Source organism: Myotis myotis, unplaced genomic scaffold (assembly GCF_014108235.1).
Source record: "Myotis myotis isolate mMyoMyo1 unplaced genomic scaffold, mMyoMyo1.p scaffold_m19_p_13, whole genome shotgun sequence".
Classification (NCBI taxonomy): domain Eukaryota; kingdom Metazoa; phylum Chordata; class Mammalia; order Chiroptera; family Vespertilionidae; genus Myotis; species Myotis myotis.
The window spans coordinates 51,019,807-51,038,158 of record NW_023416317.1 but is presented as its reverse complement, the minus strand read 5'-3'; the positions used below and the strand labels follow the sequence as shown (position 1 = coordinate 51,038,158).

Below are 18,352 nucleotides of genomic sequence, written 5' to 3'. Positions count from 1 at the left end.
CCTGGATCATTTGAGGCCACCAGGGGCCACATTCTCCCGGCCGGCTGCACGACCTAGCGGATGAGTGGCCACCGTTTTCCGGTTCTGCTGTCACTTGGGATCAGCCCTCCTTTGTTCAGAATGGGGGGGCGGGGAAGGGGCAGGGGGTGCCTAGCGGAGGCCTGAGGCGCCTGAGGTGCTCCATCAGCATTTCCCGTCTTTGCAAGGATGCCTCACCATAGGGATTTCATGGCAATCTTCTCAGCAGGGCTCCTCAGCAGCTGCGTACCCCTGGGTGCCAACATCTGGATGACACCTCCAAACATGTTATCCAGCTGTTCCCAGAAGCCAACACAGGATTTGCCTGGGTCTCTTGGCAGACACAGACGCCCCCGCCTGTTGCCAGATGTTGGCACCTCCAGGCCTCACGTGAAGTCTGGGCCCCCTCCCCCAGGCAGGCCCGTGGTGGCGTGGGGAGACCAGACAGAGTGTCCCCCACTCTGCGACCCACCACACTGGCTGGAAAAGAAGCCCAGAGTGTGGGCTTCGGTCCAGGAGGCGTCTGATCACCCTCCCAGGGCCCCAGGGTTTCCTGTGGAAGGGACAAGCTTGAGAGGGGGCTGCACTGGGACCTTCTAATGCCCTGGCCCCTCACCGATGTGTTCTTTTTATCACTCAGTCCATCATTCATTGGTTCAGGACCAGCCCTGCTAGAGATCTGAGATAAAGAGAGGGCAGGCCCGCCCCTGCCCCCCTGGGGTGTCCCTCTCGGTCCACCGTGTGTCACACAGTTGTGGGAAGTGTCTCAAAGTGCACTTGGGTCCAGCCGCGGTGGCTCGGTGGTTGAACATCGACCTATGAACCAGGTTACGTGCCCAGGTTGCGGGCTCGATCCCTAGTATGGGTCATGTGTGAAGCAGCCAATCAATGATTCTCTGTCATTGATGTTTCTATCTCTCTCTCTCCCTTCCTCTCTGAAATCGATAAAAATATATTTTTGAAAACATTTTAAAAGTGCGCTTGGAGAAGGAGCCAACAGGTGCCAGTGTTTCCTCTGTGCTGAGTGGGGCAGAAAGAGGAGCTTCGATGACACCATCACTCTTGCCCACTTGCACTCAGACGTGCTCTTTGGGGTGTGAGGAGTGACTGTCCTGTGCACACCCACAGCCTGGAGGGCCCCGGGCTTACCCAGGCCAGCGTCCACCAGGTGTGCCCGCGGAGAGGCTGGGCCTGGTCTGGGAGCATCTTTGCACACCGTGCCCTTCCCTCCGCCAGCACAGCCGCTCCCCCCGCAGGTCTGCCACCCTGCCCTCTGGCCCTGGGCGTGGCGTCAGGCCTGGCATCTGTGTCTTCCAGCTTCCCCGCAGGCGGCCGGAGGACAGCCTGGGCCCCAGAAGCAGGATGAGAAGATGGCAGACGTCCTGGTACCTCGGGGCCCCAGCAGCTTCCACAGGTTCACCCGGGAGTCCCTGGCGGCCATCGAGAAGCGCATGGCAGAGAAGCAAGCCCGGGGCTCGGCCACCCTGCAGGAGAGCCGGGACGGGCTGCCTGAGGAGGAGGCTCTCCAACCCCAGCTGGACCTGCAGGCCTCGAAAAAGCTGCCGGATCTCTATGGCAACCCGCCCCGAGAGCTCCTCGGGGAGCCCCTGGAGGACTTGGACCCCTTCTATAGCACCCAAAAGGTGACTGTCGCCCCCCCCCCAACCCCCGCCCACGGTTCCCCACTGCAGTTAGGGACAGGGACAGGGCATCACACTGGGCTCTTTGGGGCGGGCTCCTCTGGGCGCTGGGGGAGTGAGTCATCAGTGATCTATATTCCAATCACCTTCCTTTTGGAGTTCCAGAATAAAAGGCCAGACATATGCAGCCCGGGATTGTTTGGTGTTAGGAGGAAAGAGAGGGCAGCCACAGTGACAGTCTTGCTACCCGGTGGAGTCCCTGCTTGGGGAATTGTCTGGGGTTAGCCTTCACCTGCAGAGCTCTGCACCCCATCCCCATGGTGTGTGTGAGCTGGAGGCGGGCCCTGAGTCCTGTCCTGAGTTGAGTTTGGGCCCCAGAGCACGGCGTCCCCGCTCCTCACTGGGGACGGTGGGCAGCCTCGAGGACCCACTGGGCCTTGGCTGGCAGTGGGACCAAGCTGGCCGGTGGGAAGTCTGAGAGGGGTGGGGAGGGGCTTGTCTTGCCGTTGTCCCTCCTCCGTGTAGGGAGAGGAGGTGGCTTTTACCCACTGGACAGGGTGAGTCAGGCTCCCGCCTCGTGTAGGTTTCTATCCAGAAGGTGAGCTCCCCGTCGGCGTCCCCGCCCTGCCCTGACCTCACCTCTCAGGACTGAATGCCCAGCCCTGCACCTGGCCAGACCCCGGGCACGCAGGGCTCCTGCAGAGGCCTGGTCCCCAGCCTGGCCACCCTCACTTCACCCTCACTGCTGGGGGAAAGTGGGTTTGAACTTGGGGGACAACTTTCCCCAGAAGGCAGGGACCGTGAACAGTGGCTGCTCACGGCGCTGCAGTCAGCACAGGGCGGAGGAAGCAGTGAGCGCAGCCGGGACCTGTGTTCCCAGGGCGGGTGCACGTCCGTGGCAGGTGTAAGCGCCGTGTGTCTGTGTCACCGGGCACCTGACTGTGTGAGATGGCATTTAGGAGACTGAGGGGCTGAGGGTGGGTGTGGCTCCAGACTGTCTCCACGAGTGAAAGCTGGTGTGAGTGGGCAAGGGTGAAGGGAAAGCCATGTCTGTGTGTGTGCACAGGTGGGCAGGGAGGCCTTGAACCTGCCCTGCTTCCCCTGGTTCACGTGACTCAGGCGGGGTTCCGGTTGGTGGCTGGGGCCACAGTTTGGGTCAGAGTTAGGCTGGAAGTTGGGATTCGTCAGGGTGGGTGGGCTTAGGTCATGGTTGGTCAGAGCTGGAAGTAAGAATTAGGGTGGGGTAAGTCAAGGCTACCGTGGCGACTCAAAGGGGTGGTTAGGTCGTAGTTCGCTGGGACAGGCAGCGGTCGTGGCACGGGGACCCAACGGCCGGGCTGAGCTGAGCTGAGCTGAGCGGCGGGGGCTGATGGCAGCTGGGCCTGGAAGGAGTCAGGGACACTCTCTTCTGTCCCTGTGACCCGGAATACTTGAACCGAGGCCCAGGTATGATTCTGGTCTCTAACCGCTGTCTCTCTTTTCTGACCCCTGCCACACTGCCCGCAACCCACAGGGCAAGGCGGGCACCAAGCAGCACGTTTGGTCCTGGGATATCTGGTCAACTCGCCCCCCTACCCAGATTAAACAGAGCCTCGTCTCAGCAGCAACGGCCGCCTTAGAGAAGCGGGAGCCCAGCGCCGTGCCGCCCCGGCCGTGCCACCGTACAGCTGGGCAGGGGCATGGCCGCTGTCCTCGGGGGCCGGCCCAAACACCCACTCGATGCGCTTGAGGCTCGGCCACAATGCTCATGCCCCATCGTGCTGTGTAGACAGTGTCTTCTGGACGCTTGGGGAAGGGTCTACCTTGGGCTGCTCACAATCCCTCCAGGGGAGACACTGTGTCACGGGATGGGGCTGACATCTGTCCTGGGCTCCGGGAGACAGGGTCACGGGAAGGGAGACAGGGTCATGGGAACGCTGCTCTCTGCTGGGCTAGGGTCTGCCCTTTCCCCACCCCTGGTCTTCACCCCTCGGGCTTCACTCCCCCGTGGTCCAGTGGGGAAGCCACACCAGGCAGGGAGCGGTCCAAGGGAGAAGAAGGAGCGTCAGCTGGGCCCCGGCCGCTGCTGTGACAGCAGCTCAGCCAGGATCAGGAGAGCCCTTCTTGTTGGGATTTTCATTTTGAACGTAAAGGAAATCCCACCCACCCTTTACATTCTCCTAAACTTGACCTCACCCCCTCCCAGCCATGGTGACCCAGTGAGAGTCCAATGACCTTCAGAATATGCTGCTCCCCCATCCCTCACCCCTCCCTCAGGCCCTCTCTTCTTGCCACCCCACCCCTTAGCCAGGGCTCTAGGATTTAAGCCAATACTGCCCCCCAAACCTGTCTCCACCAGGGCCGAGGGGCTGCCACCCCGACCTAAAGCAGCTCTCTGTCCACAGACCTTCATTGTGCTGAATAAAGGCAAGACCATCTTCCGGTTCAGTGCCACCAACGCCTTGTACGTCCTCAGCCCCTTCCACCCCATCCGGAGAGCGGCCGTGAAGATCCTGGTTCATTCATATCCTTTGCGGGCAGTGCCTGCTCGGCGTGCTCTCTGGGCCCCATGTGGCGGGTGGACAGGGCAGGGCCAAGTCCTCAAACAAGCAGCCCGATCATCCGCCGGGAGGAGCCGGTTGGAAATGTAGAGTCTCCGACCCCAGCCCAGACCTGCCAGCCAACACCTGCGTTGTAACAAGGTCCCAGTGGAGTCCTGGGCCCGTGGAAGTTTGGGGAACCCTGCTCTGATTTTTCAGGGGAGAAATGTCCTAGGAGCTAAGCTACTGAGCGTGCCAGAAGGAATGAGGCCTGCCAGTGTCCCCTGGCTCTGGTACTGTCCCCAGGGGTCCCCTCCCCCTGCACCTCCCCACCCACTCGCAGGGACCTCCAGCAGGTCCCCCCGGCTCAGCCAAGGAGAAACCACTTCCCAAGCGAGAGGCCTCTGGCTCCTTGGCACATGGGCATCTTCCAAGGGGGGCAGCGCTTGCTTTTTGATTAGGTGTTGACACAGTGTTTGCAGTTTCGGAGTATCTCAAAGAGCCCGGGTTAGCATTCAGTAATAATATAAACCACAGCCTAAAAAAGCCGCGGCCGCCCAGGAGAGTATAGGGGACATGTACTGGTCTTGGACCACCCATGGGACGGGGTGCCAGCATCCAGGCACGTCTGTTCTCCCCACTTCAGAAGAGGGGCCCCACAGACAGCCTTCCGAGAGGGCAGAGCTGGCTGCAGAGTCCTGGGCGTCCATGCTGCTGGGCTCAGCCGTGTGATTAGTTGGTGTGGTGGGCTGGCCGGATGGAGCCCCCGAAGGTCCCTCTTAGTTCCCCACTCTGGAGGGCCAAAGCAGAGACCTCACCCATGAACCTCTGGGCGGGCAAGAGGCTCAGGAAGACAGCTGCCCGGGGAGGGACGAAGTAGCCAAGACCGTTGCTGACAGACCAGGGGTTTTCCTGTCTGGGCTGGGCTGAGGATGGCTCCCCCAGGCCCCATGCTGATCCTCACCCCAGGTTTTAATAGGAGGGGCTCAGTGCTGCATCTGTTCTCTGCATGCAGGCCCTCTCGCTCCCCTCCTCCACTCGCGCCTGCCTTTCTCAGGAGGTGGCTGAGACACGTGTAAGGCCGGGGAAGTCCTACACTTAACGCTGTGCAGCGGCATCAGCTGGGTGGGCAGACACGTCCGTGGAGAGGGGCCGTATTCAGGGGCAGCCTGCCATGCACAGCTGCATCTTACTTGGTGAGGCGAGAGTGGTTCCAGGTTTAATTGTGGGCCCTTCTGCCACTGGTCCCAAGCGCCCTGTAGATGCCCGGGACTTTGCTGGGCACCCTGAGGGTATTAAGCTGAATAAGACCCTGTCCTTGCCCCCCTGGGGAATGTTATAGTCCCCTAAGAGGGATGAGACAGCTACAGGAATAGCTGTCATCCCTGCAGGTGTGTGGGCACAGCCTGGCGAGAACAGTGGGCCGGGCAGCGGAGAGGAGAGACCAGCCGCCTGTCTTGCTCTGAGCCTGACTGCGGCCTCAGTGCGAGGGCGTGGCCTCCCTGGCACCTGCTCGGGCTGCCCCCCTGGGGTTTCTCCTCCTGGTATCTAACCAACCCAGCACTGCCTGGCAGCGGCAGCAGGCCCCAGAGATGCGGCAGCAGCCCCAGGGCCCCTGCACAGCCCTGGGTGGGGGTGGGGCCGATGAGGCCGGGGAGGAGGTGGGCCAGGGAAGCGGTGGGGACACTGGAGGTCCCAGCCTAGCCAGAAGGTCCATGGAACAGTGATTCTGAGGCTGGGAGGTCCTGGTACCACCCAGCAGGACTAGCCCTGAGGGCTCTGAGCCAGCCCGTATCTCCCAGGACAGCTGCCCCAGGGAAGTGGCTCAGCATGAGAGAGGCCCTGTGCTGGGCTCCTAGCGCTGCCTCGGCACTCCACTGCCTGGGGAGGGGTGGGGAACCATGGCAGGCCCTCAACAGCGCCCCTTAGTGGGCTCAGGGGGCACTGGCAATGAGGAAGGGGCCTAGATCTGTGAGGTTTGGGAGCAGCTCCGTGCCCGGAGCCTTGCCATGTAGAGTGTGGTCCTCCCACCAGTGGCATCAGCATCACGGGGATCTTGTAGGAACTACCAAATCTCAGGCCCAACTTGCAAACGTTTTAGCAGGTCCCAGGGATTCCTGAACATACCGTCGTAGGGCAGTTGTTCCCAAAAGCCAGTCTGTGAGGGCCACCTCCGCCTCACCTGGAACACCCAGCCCTTTGCAGCCCTGGGTCACCAGTGCGAGGCCTAGGGTTCCACAGCTTTTCCATGCATTAAAAAAAAAAAAATAAAGGTATAATTCACGTACCATGGAAGTCACCACCCCAAGCAGAAACTCCCTGCCCATGAGCAGTCACTGCATCTCTAATGCTCACAGATGTCATGTTTCGAATTAGGAACTTTCCCTCTGCTGACATTTTGTATTGTGTTAGAAGACATCTAAGATGTACCTTCTTGCCCATTTGCAAGTGTACGGTACAGTGATGTCACCTTCACGCACGTTGCTGTGCAACAAATCTCTAGAACTTTTTCATCTTTCGAAAGGGAAATGCCATACCCGTAGCTAGTGGCTTACATCTTTACTATCCCTTCCAACACCTAAGTCCTCACTGTGCAGAGGTCTGCGCCAGGCCCTTTGGAAGGGGCAGGAGGGGCAGAGACAGGCGGAGAAGGGGGTGGGAACGCAGCCCCCGCTCGCTGGCATCAACCCAGGCGCTCCCGGCGCCGTGCTCGCGAGCGCACGCTGATTCAGCTCAGCTGTGCCCCGTGCGCCGCGCTGGCAGTGCATGCTGGGAAGGGGCCTCCAAGGTAAATATGGGCATGTTGAATTATGGCTCCCTGTGTGTTTCTGCTAACATGCTGCAAGATGTGCTCCTGCCGGGATTAAATAAAAGGAACGGACTGAACTCCCAATCCCGCCGCAGTCACATTGAGAGGCCTCATGTTCACACCAAGAGGCATTCGCCTGCCTGGGTGCCCAGGATCTGTTCACAGAGCCTCCCACGTCTCTAGCAGATTCAAATGGGCAATCAAACCGCATGTTTGTGTGTGTGTGTGTGTGTGTGTGTGCGCTTCATAGCACAAATCTATGAAAACACCCGCACCGTTCCTTCCCTTCCCTTGGGGAGTTGACTCCTTGGGAGGCGGTCCTCACTGGCTTTTTAACCAGGAGGCCGGGCGTGGGCGTTTGGGGACAATGACACGACAGGATGGGAGATGTTCCGCTGAGCTCAGGCCTGGAGAGCTGGCCTGTGCTTCTGCCCACACACGGACCAGCTCAGTCATCGGCCAGAAAGAACCAGGCAGTGCAAACAGGTGTGGCCTGGCCAGGAGTGCACCTGACTCATCTCTCTGGTGCTGGCTCCGGGCTGGGCTCCATGGGGGACCTGGGGATGCTTTGGGCAAAGCCCGATGGACTTGAGGCTCAGTCTGGGTGGGAAGTGGTCACACACACACACACACACACACACACACACACACGTGGCAGAGACCAGTGGAAGGGGCATCCTCAAGGCCAGGAGAGCCAGCAGGGTTTTGAGAATCAAGTGGCAGAGACTAGAGCAGGGGTGGGCAAACTTTTTGACTCGAGGGCCACAACGGGTTCTTAAACTGGACCGGAGGGCCGGAACAAAAGCATGGATGGAGTGTTTGTGTGAACTAATATAAATTCAAAGTAAACATCATTACATAAAAGGGTACGGTCTTTTTTTCAATAGTTTTATTCATTTCAAACGGGCAGAATCCGGCCCGCGGGCTGTAGTTTGCCCACGGCTGGACTAGTCTGCTACGCCTGGACAGGCAACCCATCACTTCTCTCTGTGGGGCCCAGACTGGCTGCAGGACTTGGGGGGGTAGAGGGTGCTGTCTCCTCTGGCTCTTCCCTGAGTCCGTGCAGCTCCCCTCTGTCCGTGTCCAGGCAAGTCCTCTGGGCCAAGGCGGCCTGTCCACCCTGCTGCTCCCTGCCAAGGGCCTTCTCCCCTCGAGTGAGAGCTGTGAGCGGCTCCCCCACAGCCAGGAGCGGCTCGGCTCCACGGAGGGGGGTCTGCGCCTCCTCAGCCCACCCTGCTTTGCCACGACCGCTGGGCTGACTGATGGATAGAGGAAGCCTAGCCAGCCTCCGGGCCTGTCTGAACACCTCCTCCAGGAAGCCCAGCTGGAGGCAGGGCTGTTTCTTATAACAGCCTATCTCAGAGCAGCCCCATGAATCTAGGGCCTCCCTGTCTCCCACACAGGGCCGGCTCAGGTGGCAGTTCTTAAAAATGGCAAATAAGTTCACTCCTCCTGCATGGCCGTCTGCTTACACTTTTGAAAAATTATATATATATATATATAGTTATATATATATATATATATATATATATATATATATATATATATATAGTAATATAGTTATTGTTGAGAGAGAGAGAGAGAGAGAGAGAGAGATTGATCAGCTGCCTCCTGCAAGGCCCCTGCTGGGGATGGAGCCCACAACCCAGGCATGCGCCCTGACTGGGAATCGAACCAGTGACCTCTTGGTGCGGGATGACACTCAGCTCTTGAGCCACACCGGCCGAGCTGCTTCCTCTCAGGTGTGCGCCCTGCGTGTGTTTGGTTTTCATGCTGCTCTGTGGGTGGCAAAGGCCCAGGGTGGGATCGCATTCCACCTTGCTGGGTGAGGAGGCTGCAGTCTGGAGGCAGGGGGTGGCCCAGGTGACTTTTGTTGTCATTGTGCAGGGGCTCCGGTGTGGGGCAGCTGTGGCTGAGCTGGGCTCTGCCGTGGGCCAGCTGTGTGCCTGCAGTCACTTTCTGCGGCTGCTGTAGCAAAGCGCCACGAGCCTAGCAGCTTAAAGCAACACGAAACTATCCCGTTGCAGTTCCTGGAGTCAGAAATCCAAAAAGTTCTCCCGGGCTAAAATCAGGACATCGGCAGGGCTACCCCAGTGTGGAGGCTCTGGGGGAGAATGCCTTCTAGGCTTTTCCATCTGTAGCGGCTGCGTGAATTCCTGGCTCTCGGTCCATTTCATCTTTAAGCCCGTGACAGCTGGTGGAGTCTTTCTCACACGCATCCGTCCGAGGCTGCCTCCCTGCCCCCCCGCACCCCCTCCCACCCCCCCTGCTCACTTGTAAGGGCCCTGTGATGACCCTGGGCCCACCCAGAAAACCCAGGATAGTCTCTGCATCTTAGGATCCTTAGTTTAATCACATCTGCAAAGTCCCTTTGCCACATCAATGAACAGTCACGGTTTCTGGGGATCAGAGTCTGGTTGTCTTCCGGGGCTGTTAGTCTACCGGCGACAGTATCCTTCACCTTCACCTCTTTGTGCCTTGGTCTCCTCTGTCTGTGAAGTATCTCCTCATGAGTTGTTGGGAGGATCGAATTAGTTCATGGATTCAGAGAGCAGAGCCTCGCACCCAGCTCCATAAGTGCTTACTCTTAGCATCATTTCAGACTGCAGGGCTCATCTGGGATCCTTATAGAGGGCTTAGCAGTCTGTGGGGTGAGTAAAGGCTGGTCAAGGGGCTTATTAACTGTCTGCCCGATGAGGAAAGACTCGGCATGGAGCCCAGGTGTGGGGCGTGTGTGTGTGTGTGTGTGTGTGTGTGTGTGTGTGTGTGAGAGAGAGAGAGAGAGAGAACACACTGAGATGGGAATCTGATCCTGCCTTTGAAAGCTGGAGAAGGAGGTGGGCCTGACACAGAGATTGTCACACAGGCAGGTGGATGCAGACAGCAAGCTAGGGATAAGGGGGGACCTCAGTGCCTGGGGGCGGGGGGCGGTTGTTCCCTGCCAGGGAGGAATGCAGGCTCCCTGGGGGCTGTGGCTTTGGAGCTGAGCAGCTGTGATTTGATTAAGGGGGCTCCAAAGCCTGACCCCTCTCATCCCAGATAAGAACCTGGAGAGTTTATTGTAACTGGGGGCCGGGTTCGGCATGCTATTGCCCAGTTCCCTAGTCTCTCTAGGACAGTGGTTCTCAACCTTCCTGATGCCGCGACCCTTTAATGCAGTTCCTCATGTTGTGGTGACCCCCAGCCATAAAATTGTTTCCGTTGCTACTTCATAACTGTAATTTTGCTACTGTTATGAATCGTCATGTAAATATCTGATAGGCAGGATGTATTTTCATTGTTACAAATTAAACATAATTAAAGCATAGTGATTAATCACAAAACAATATGTAATTATATATGTGTTTTCTGATGGTCTTAGGCGACCCCTGTGAAAGGGTCGTTCGACCCCCAAAGGGGTCGCGACCCACAGGTTGAGAACCGCTGCTCTAGGAGGACTGGGGGTATGGAAAGCTCCCACCTGGATTACTTGAGAGGCCTCACTTCTGCCTCCAGCCAGGGCAGCCCCTCCACTCACAAGTCAGCTCCCATCTCGGCCCGATCTCCAGTCTGACTGCATTGGTCTCCCCATCTGCCAAGGCCGGGTCGGGCCATGGAAGAGGTGGAGCTGTGGTAGGAGGAAGGAGGCAGGCCCCTGGAGCTCAATTACCGCAGCTCCTGGCAGCCTGTGGGAGTGAGGGGCTGAGGCTGGGACAGCGTGGGGAGCCTGGGGCAGCCGCAGGGAGTAGGAGGCCCAGCCTCTCCTCTCTGGCTGGGGAGGGGATCTGTGAGGGCAGCAGAGTATTCCTGTTCCAGGCCAGGCCTCTTGGGGGTGCCCCAGCCCACGGGGGGCCCAGGGTCTGCCCCTTGCTTCTCTGTAGGTCTTGCAGGGGTGAGGGAGGCCGTGGAGATCAGTCCAGCCTGAAGCAGCAGCTGGGACTTAACAGCCAAAGAGTCAGGGCCAGACAAGGCCAAGGGCCCGGAAGGATGCCCAGGACAGTCCGAGCATTTGAAGAGCTCCCCTCTGGCTGGGGACATTAACAGTCAGAGAACAACCACATGCTAAGGTGCTCCTGCTGGGGAGTGCTCTATTGGGGGTGCTCTGGCGGGGGGTGCTCCTGCTCAGAGGGCGGGCGGGGCGCATCTTAGAGGAGGAGAAGGTGTGTATGAGGTGGGAGAGAGGACAAGAGTGAAGAAATGTGCAAAGGCAGGAAGCAGCTGGGGAAGCAGCCCCCTGCCTCCCGGGGCCAGTGTGTCCCAACAAGGTACAGAAGCTGTGTCAGCAGGACACTTCGACGGACAAGTCCTAGGCCACAGGTCAGCCTGGGCTGCTCCTACAGAAGTGGGGGGGGGGGGGGGGGGGAATCGGACCCTGCACCATGGCCTTCCTCTCCGACAGTGGCCCCTGAGGAGGTTTACAAATGCCACCTCCCTCCAAAGAGGCTGTAAACACCTCTGAGGTCTGGGCGTGCCCTTCCCCCCTCGCCTCTGGATGGGCCCTTCAGGGGACCTGCTAAAGGTGCAGGTTCGTGTGTCTGGTCCCTCTCAGGGGCTGCAGTGCCAGGGAGAGGCCAGAGGCCAGCCTGGGTGGGGAGGTTGGTAAGGACTGGGCACAGCTCTAGTGTGTCTTCTTGGAGCCTCTGTCTCATGGATGTGGCAGCTCTGGCCTGGGAGTGACGACCCCGGGCCAGGCCCCTCTGGCCCTGGTGGCCTGGCTGGCCCCCGGCGTGGTTTTCCTTGACCCCTGGCCCACGTTCTTCAGCATGCTCATCATGTGCACCATCCTGACCAACTGCGTGTTCATGGCCCAGCACGACCCTCCACCCTGGACCAAGTATGTCGAGTGAGTATCTTCAGGGCCTCGCCGGCTGGCCCCTCCCTCCCTTCCTTCCCCTTCTATTCTGCGGCCCCGCCAGTCACCCCTGAAGAGGACTGGGCCCAGGCTCAGGGACGCACCCACCTGGGGGGTTCTTGGCCCAGCCCCCACCCTCTTTTGCTGCTTCCCCTCCTGCCAGCTTCCGGCTCTGAGTTGTGCCCTCAGGGGAGGAAGCTTTCCAGGTTGGCAAAGTAGGGGTTCCTCCCAACAGGCCTGAGGACATGGGAGAAGGCCCTCCAACAACAACAACAACAATAATAATAACTGATTGAGCGCTTAGCGCATGGCAGACGCTGCCATCGAACAGTAAACATCATCATCTCCTTTAACCCTCACGGCGACCCAGGAGGGTAGGTGCAGGCACATCCTATTTGACAGATGAGGAGACAGAGGAGGAGAGCAGTGCCTTGCCCGATACCGTGCTGCTGGGAGATGTGGCCGCCCGGAAAAGGCGCAGGGCTCTCTCTACTTCAACACTACACTCTGCCGCCTTTTCCCTCCGAGTCCTGCCTCTGTCACCATGTGCACCGCTTAGAAAACTGCTTCTGCCCTGTTCTTCCCCAATGACAGCCTTACCCGCGGGTGCTGAGCAGACCTCAGAGGCCCTTGGCGCATCTGGCTCCTGTTTTCAGGAGATGGAAGCAACTTGCGGGTGGTGGTCCCTGCTCACACAGGACCCCTCAGTGCTGCCCCCTCCCCGGGGCCTGCATCCAGCTGCTGGGACCTGGGAGGCACAGGGGGTGGCCCTCTCACATTCCTCGGAGCCACAGCCCCCGCATCCAGGCATTTAGGAGCCTTCAGCCCACCCCAGGCAGAGAGAACAGTCCCTACCCGTCCTCAGGTGTTAGAATAGAACCTCCTTTCCAAGGTCACGATAGACATCTGTAGCCACCTGCCCTGTAGGCGGTTGAGCACGGACCATGCTCTCTCCTCACTAGCTGCTGAGGACCCACATATAAGGTGAGGGGCTGTGACTTGGGTGTCCTTACTGTCCCACGGGGCAGACCCAGTGGCCACCGTAGGCCTGTGCCCATGGACTCCCAGGGCTGGGGTAAGGAGGTCGGTGGAGGGTCCTCTGACATCAAGACAACCAAGAGGAGATGGAGGCACAGGGGGCACGCAGCAGGCACTCTGTGTGAGGAACCACATGGGAAGATGGATTGTTAGCTGGAGGTTGGAGACAAAGCTCAGCCCACACCGCCAGCCCAGCCTGGGGGCCCTGAGAGGGGGCTGCGCAGGACTCACGCCACCTGGGGAGCCGGGGAGCCTGGCCGCAGGCTTCGCCTCCCTGAGAGACCCGTCTCACCTCCCAGGTACACCTTCACTGCCATTTACACCTTTGAGTCTCTGGTCAAGATACTGGCCCGGGGCTTCTGCCTGCACGCGTTCACCTTCCTTCGGGACCCGTGGAACTGGCTGGACTTCAGCGTGATTATCATGGCGTAAGTACCGCGCTCTCCCTCTGCGTTGTGCGGTGCTGCGCCAGGCCACCCCGAGGGGCAAGTGCACCCCGCCCTCCCGGCCTCCTTACTGCCGTCCACATTGTGGCTCTGCATGGGGCTGCCTAACAGCCCACCTTCCTGCCATGGCAGGGGGAAGTCAGGATGGAGCCCTCAGCTCATCCTGGTGGGATAGCCGGGCCCAGAGTAGCTCAGGCCACGGTGGTCAGGTCCACTGCCCGTCTGTAGCCTCATGGCAGCCCTGTGCTCAAGGGACACCGTTAACATTCTGGTTGAGCACCCTCTGCGCTATCCACCAAGGGAACCCAGTGTTACAGCCTGAAATGCCCCAACCACGGTGAACAGTGACTGTGAATGAAACCACAGTAAAGAGAGAGAAGGAGCCTGGGGAAGTGGCGGGGCATCCCCAGGAACTCAGGCCACGCCCACCAGCATGTCTGCTCTGCCCAGTCGTAGACTCCACATCGGCTCATTTTAAGGCACCTGGTCCCTGACATGGCCCACTGGGCCCTCCCACCAGCCAGAGAGGTGGGCTGGATGGAGATTCCCTACCCAATTTTACAAATGAGGAAACGAATGCCAAGGAGCTCACCAGGAAGTGAACGCGACCCCTGGCCTGCTGCCACACAGGCTCAGGCCCCGCCTCCTCGCCCGGGAGGACACCCTGGCTGAAGGGCTGGGTGAAGCCTGTCACTCATGTCCCAGGCATCAGTGTCCCAGGCATCGGGTGCTGGGTTCTGGTGGAGACAACCGATCAGGGCGGGCCTCACCAGCAGGAGCTGCAGGTCAGGGGCTCAGTGTAGACTTAGAGCAGTAGACCGATGCTGGGCAGAGCTGAGTGAGCGGGAGGAAGAGTAGTGGGGCAGGAGGACCCAGAGGGGTGGGGCTGGGGGCAGGCTCCTCCCAGGCCACAGTAAGAGCCAAGTGCAATGGGAGCCAAAGACCGCTCTGACTGCTGTGTGGACAGGAGACAGAGGGGAAGGGTGGAAGCAACAGAGCAGTTGGGAGGCTATTTTAGTAGCCAGGGGAGGGGGGGTGGTGGGCCAGGGTCCAGGTGGAGAAGGTGAGCGCCGTGGTCAGATTCTGGATATACAGTGAAGATAGGGCTGACCGGAGAGCCCAGGGCCATCTTTGGCTGGAGCCGCTGGGTGAATGGTGTTACCACTTGTTGAAATGGAGAATGGAGGGAGGAGCTGGCAGAGGGAGGCAGGGAGTCCAAGGGCCACTTTGGAATGTATTAAGTTTGACAACATCCAGGGTGAGATATGGAGTCAGCAGCTGGAGGGTCCAACCTGGAGCTTGGGCTAGAGGTCCGAGCTGGAGACGTACGTTCAGAAGCCATCGGGGGTGCAAGGGTGTTTAAAGCCAGGAGACCGGCTGAGCTCATCCAGGAGGGAGTGTAGGCGGAGCAGGGAAGCCGCCTGGGGGCTGGACCGAGGGACGCTCCACATCTCCCACATCTCGGGGTCCAGATCCGGGGGGGGGGGGGGGGGGAGCAGAGAGCACTGCCAGGGAGGGTGGAGGGAAATCGGGGGAGAGCAGTGTCCCAAAAGCCAACTGAGGGCTGGGACTCAATTTGAAAGATACCACAAGGCCGGGTGAGGAAGGCAAGAACTGAGACTGGACCATCAGCGTCAATATTGCTAATGACCTTGACAAGACAGGTCAATGAGTGGAGGACTTAGGCCTGATTATAGAGAGAGGGAGGAGGGGAGGCGGAGCAAGTGGAGACATCGATGTTGTGAGATTTGCTGTAAACAGGATCAAAAGCAGGGTGGTGGCCAGAGGGGAAGATGGGTGCAGGGAGGATGTTTAAAAAGGGAGGTGTCTTTGCAGGCGTATGGGCAGCATTCGGGAGAGAAGGGAAGTTTGGGGTGAAGGGGGGGATTGCAGGATGGAAGCTTGAGCAGGCCGAGGGCGGGGGAATCCAGGGCCAGGCGGAGCGTTGGCGTTGAGGGGGGAAGGCAGAATTTCAGGTGGAGAGGGAGGTGGACTCAGAGAGCCCATGACGAGAGAAGAAGAAATGTCTCTTCTGAGTGCTGCTGTTTTGCTCAGTATAACAAGCAGGATGGTCAGCTGAGAACATGCAGTCTGAAGAGAGTGGGAGTGGGAGTTTGCACTGACTTGGGAAGGGGTGGTATGGCCGCTGTGCCCCATGGGAGAGGGGCAGTGATCCATGGGCCCCTGAGGCCCCAGTGTCACAGGAAAGGGGTTCGGCAGGAAGGACACCGCGGCTGCCTTCCCACCCCGGAGCCTGAGCAGCACAGTTTCATGCGGACGATGCCGCTGAGCCTGGGAAAGACACCGTGCCCTGGGCCCTTGTCTGATGGGCACCAGGCTCTCGCCTGTCTTCAGCCCATAACTCTGGGAAATGCTCTGCGTGACCTCAGGCCCTTAGCCAGTCCTCCTGTCCCGTCTCAGGAGAGAATCCCGGCCTCCATCCCCCACAGGATCCCACGGGGAACCACTCCTTCCGCTCGGAATCACAGAGCAGGTGTGCCCGGCCTGCCTTCACCCTGTGCCAGAGCCGGGGGGGACAGAGCAGAACAAGGCCTCAGAGGCCACCGTCGTCCCACAGAAGCAGCAGGCTCGCTTCCCCTAGGACCGCATGGACCCACTGGACGTCAGCTCTGTGCTCTGGGCTGGGTTGGCCTGGCAGCTTTGACTGACACTGGTTCTGTCTCATGAAAACAATTAATTGCTGCTGTGGGAATGCAGTGAAATGCATTTTGCTGTAGCCAACTGGTTCAATAACGCGGGCTCTTAGGATAATCAAAGGAGCCTTAAGTGGCAGCAAAGTTGTATTCGATGAAACTCCCCATCCCATCTCTGTCTTATGGAGATGGGGAAACCGAGGCTCAGAGAGAGCCTGCACTTGCCCAAAACGGTAGAATGAGTCGGCAGCAATGTCTCCTAGCTCATAACCATGAGAGGCACCCCAAGTCTGGTGTTCCTGGCCAGGCTTCAACCTGACCCCCCACTGCCACCTCCACCTGATTTCGAGGTGGTGGGAGGGTTGGAGGGGGTGCTAGGAAGCCCGCCAGACTCAACCTGCAGCCCGCCAGCCAGAGCTCTTCCTGTGGCCCCCTCCCAGCTGGGCATTACCTGCCAGTTAGCACAGCCTCCCACCTTCTGGGGTTGTTATGGAAACCAAACCTGGAGGGGAAGGGGTGGGGGGAGCAGAGAGGAGAAGGTGGCAATCACCGCCGAAGCTAATGTGCTGAGGGTGCCCTCTGCCTAGCAGCCCAGGAGGGGCCATCGGCATCGAATGGGAGGGTGCACAGGAGGCCCGGGCGGGGCAGGGAGAAGGCCCAGGCCTGGCCTTCCTCATGGTTCCTGAGCCCCCAGAAAGGCTCCCTCTGCACCGGGGCTGGTGTGACGGGATGGGATTCTCACCCACACCCTCTGCACCTTCTGTGCCGGGGCCCACGACCCCACCCCAGCCCTCTGCCCCTGCCCAGCAGCGTGGTCATAGCAGGGGAAGGAGAATGGCTTGAAGGAGCATTTTGCCAGCCTGGCAGGAGGATTGGGCTCCCACCCAGCACGGCTGAAGCTGGTCCTTTGCCAGATATGGGTCTCTCCTGCCTGGCCTCACTCCCAGGCCCCACTCCCAGGCCTCACTAGGAGGCTAAGGCCCCAGGCTCTGGGCGGAGTAAAAGGCGACAGCCCCGTGTCCCACACGTGGGCACAGCCACGCCATGCCCTCACCCAGCCCGGTGCCCTGCCTTCCAGACTTCCACACCCGCCCTAGATCGCTCCCACACGTGTCCAACACCACAAACACACCACCAGCGGCCCCTCCGCTGTTCTCAGCCACTTGGCTGGCTTTGCAAGCCTGGGTGCACACACGTCCGGATCCTGGGGTTTCGGCTTCTCTGTGCTCAGAACCAGCTGCTGAGGGGGCAGGGGATGAATGGAGGGCAAGCGCTGTCTGCACTGGGGACCTGAGGGGGTGGGGAAGGCAGGTGCACAGCAGGACAGGGCGGGGCAGGGAGAAAGGGACGGGCAAAGACAGCCAGCCTCAGGACAGGCAGGTCTATGAAGATCAGGAGGGGAGAAGCAGGGATGGTTGGCTCCCTCTCGGATCTACACAGTACTCCCCTCTCCCTGGAACCAGAAGAAAAAACCTTGAAGCCAGTGGCCAAGCACGGAAAGCTTTCCCCCGGCCACCCACCACCCCCCCCACCCCCCGTCCAACCAGCCGCAGGAGACAGGGCCCTGAGCCCCCAGCCGGCCGTGGCGTCCATGGATGGCAGCATGGGCAACGTTTCCCGCTTAACTTGACCGTCAAAGTTAAGGCAGCACTGTGTCTGGACAGAGTCCAAGCCTGAGAAAGGAACGTGGAACAGAGGCCTGAAGGTCTGACCCGTCAGAGAGATCGGAGTAGCCATCAAAAGTCGAAAGGGAGCGCAGACCAAATCAGTAGGTGTATATGGGCCAGAACAAAGGAGGTGACTTCTGCTCCCCGCCGGAAGGTGGGGCTGCATCCGATCATCGCTGCCCTGGAAGAAGATTTGTTAGCTGAAGTGGGTCCAGGAGGCGGAGTGGAAGTGGAAACGGCCTGTGGTGTGACAAGAAGGAAAGTCCTGCGGACTTCCCATCCCTGCAGGGATGTAGTGAGCAAGGAGGGAGCAGACGTGGTCTGCAGGGCCCCGTGCGTGGCTGTGGAGGACGCTGGTGCCAGCCAGTGTCAGCGCTGGGCCACACTGGATGGACCCTGCTGACCCCCGGACACCGAGTCCCCTGACACAGCTGCCAAGCCCTTCTCTGTAGACACCCCCGGCCCGAAGGCCGATGCAGAAGTTCCGAGTAGAGTGGAGGGGCCTGGTGCCCCGACTGCCTGGCAGAGTGAGTCCCGTGGCACTGCCGGCCCACCCTTGGCACTCTCCCGGCGTCGCTGGGCTGACGTCCTGGGTCTGACATCACTCAGACACCAAGTCAGACACACTTGGTTAAACATCAGATGTCCCGAGTCCGCTGTTCTTTGTTAAACATCAGACACCTTCGGTTAAATGTCAGACACCCTGCATGCGAAGCCGTTGGTTAAATAT

General features: G+C 59.6%; 1 protein-coding gene across 7 annotated transcripts in view; it reads left to right on the top strand.

Annotated features, from left to right (window-relative positions):
* Positions 1–18,352, top strand: part of SCN5A (sodium voltage-gated channel alpha subunit 5) — an 88,300-nt gene that overhangs the window by 15,267 nt on the left and 54,681 nt on the right. For 5 of the 7 annotated variants that reach the window (XM_036333194.1, XM_036333191.1, XM_036333195.1 and 2 more), the window contains exons 1-4: positions 1,389–1,661; positions 4,043–4,161; positions 11,719–11,808; positions 13,155–13,283. In XM_036333194.1, coding sequence (XP_036189087.1) covers positions 1,389–1,661; positions 4,043–4,161; positions 11,719–11,808; positions 13,155–13,283 — 611 coding nt within the window. Of the gene's footprint in view, positions 1–1,335; positions 1,662–4,042; positions 4,162–11,718; positions 11,809–13,154; positions 13,284–18,352 lie in introns of those variants that run through there. The other 2 variants (XM_036333193.1, XM_036333188.1) reach the window with 1 other exon arrangement.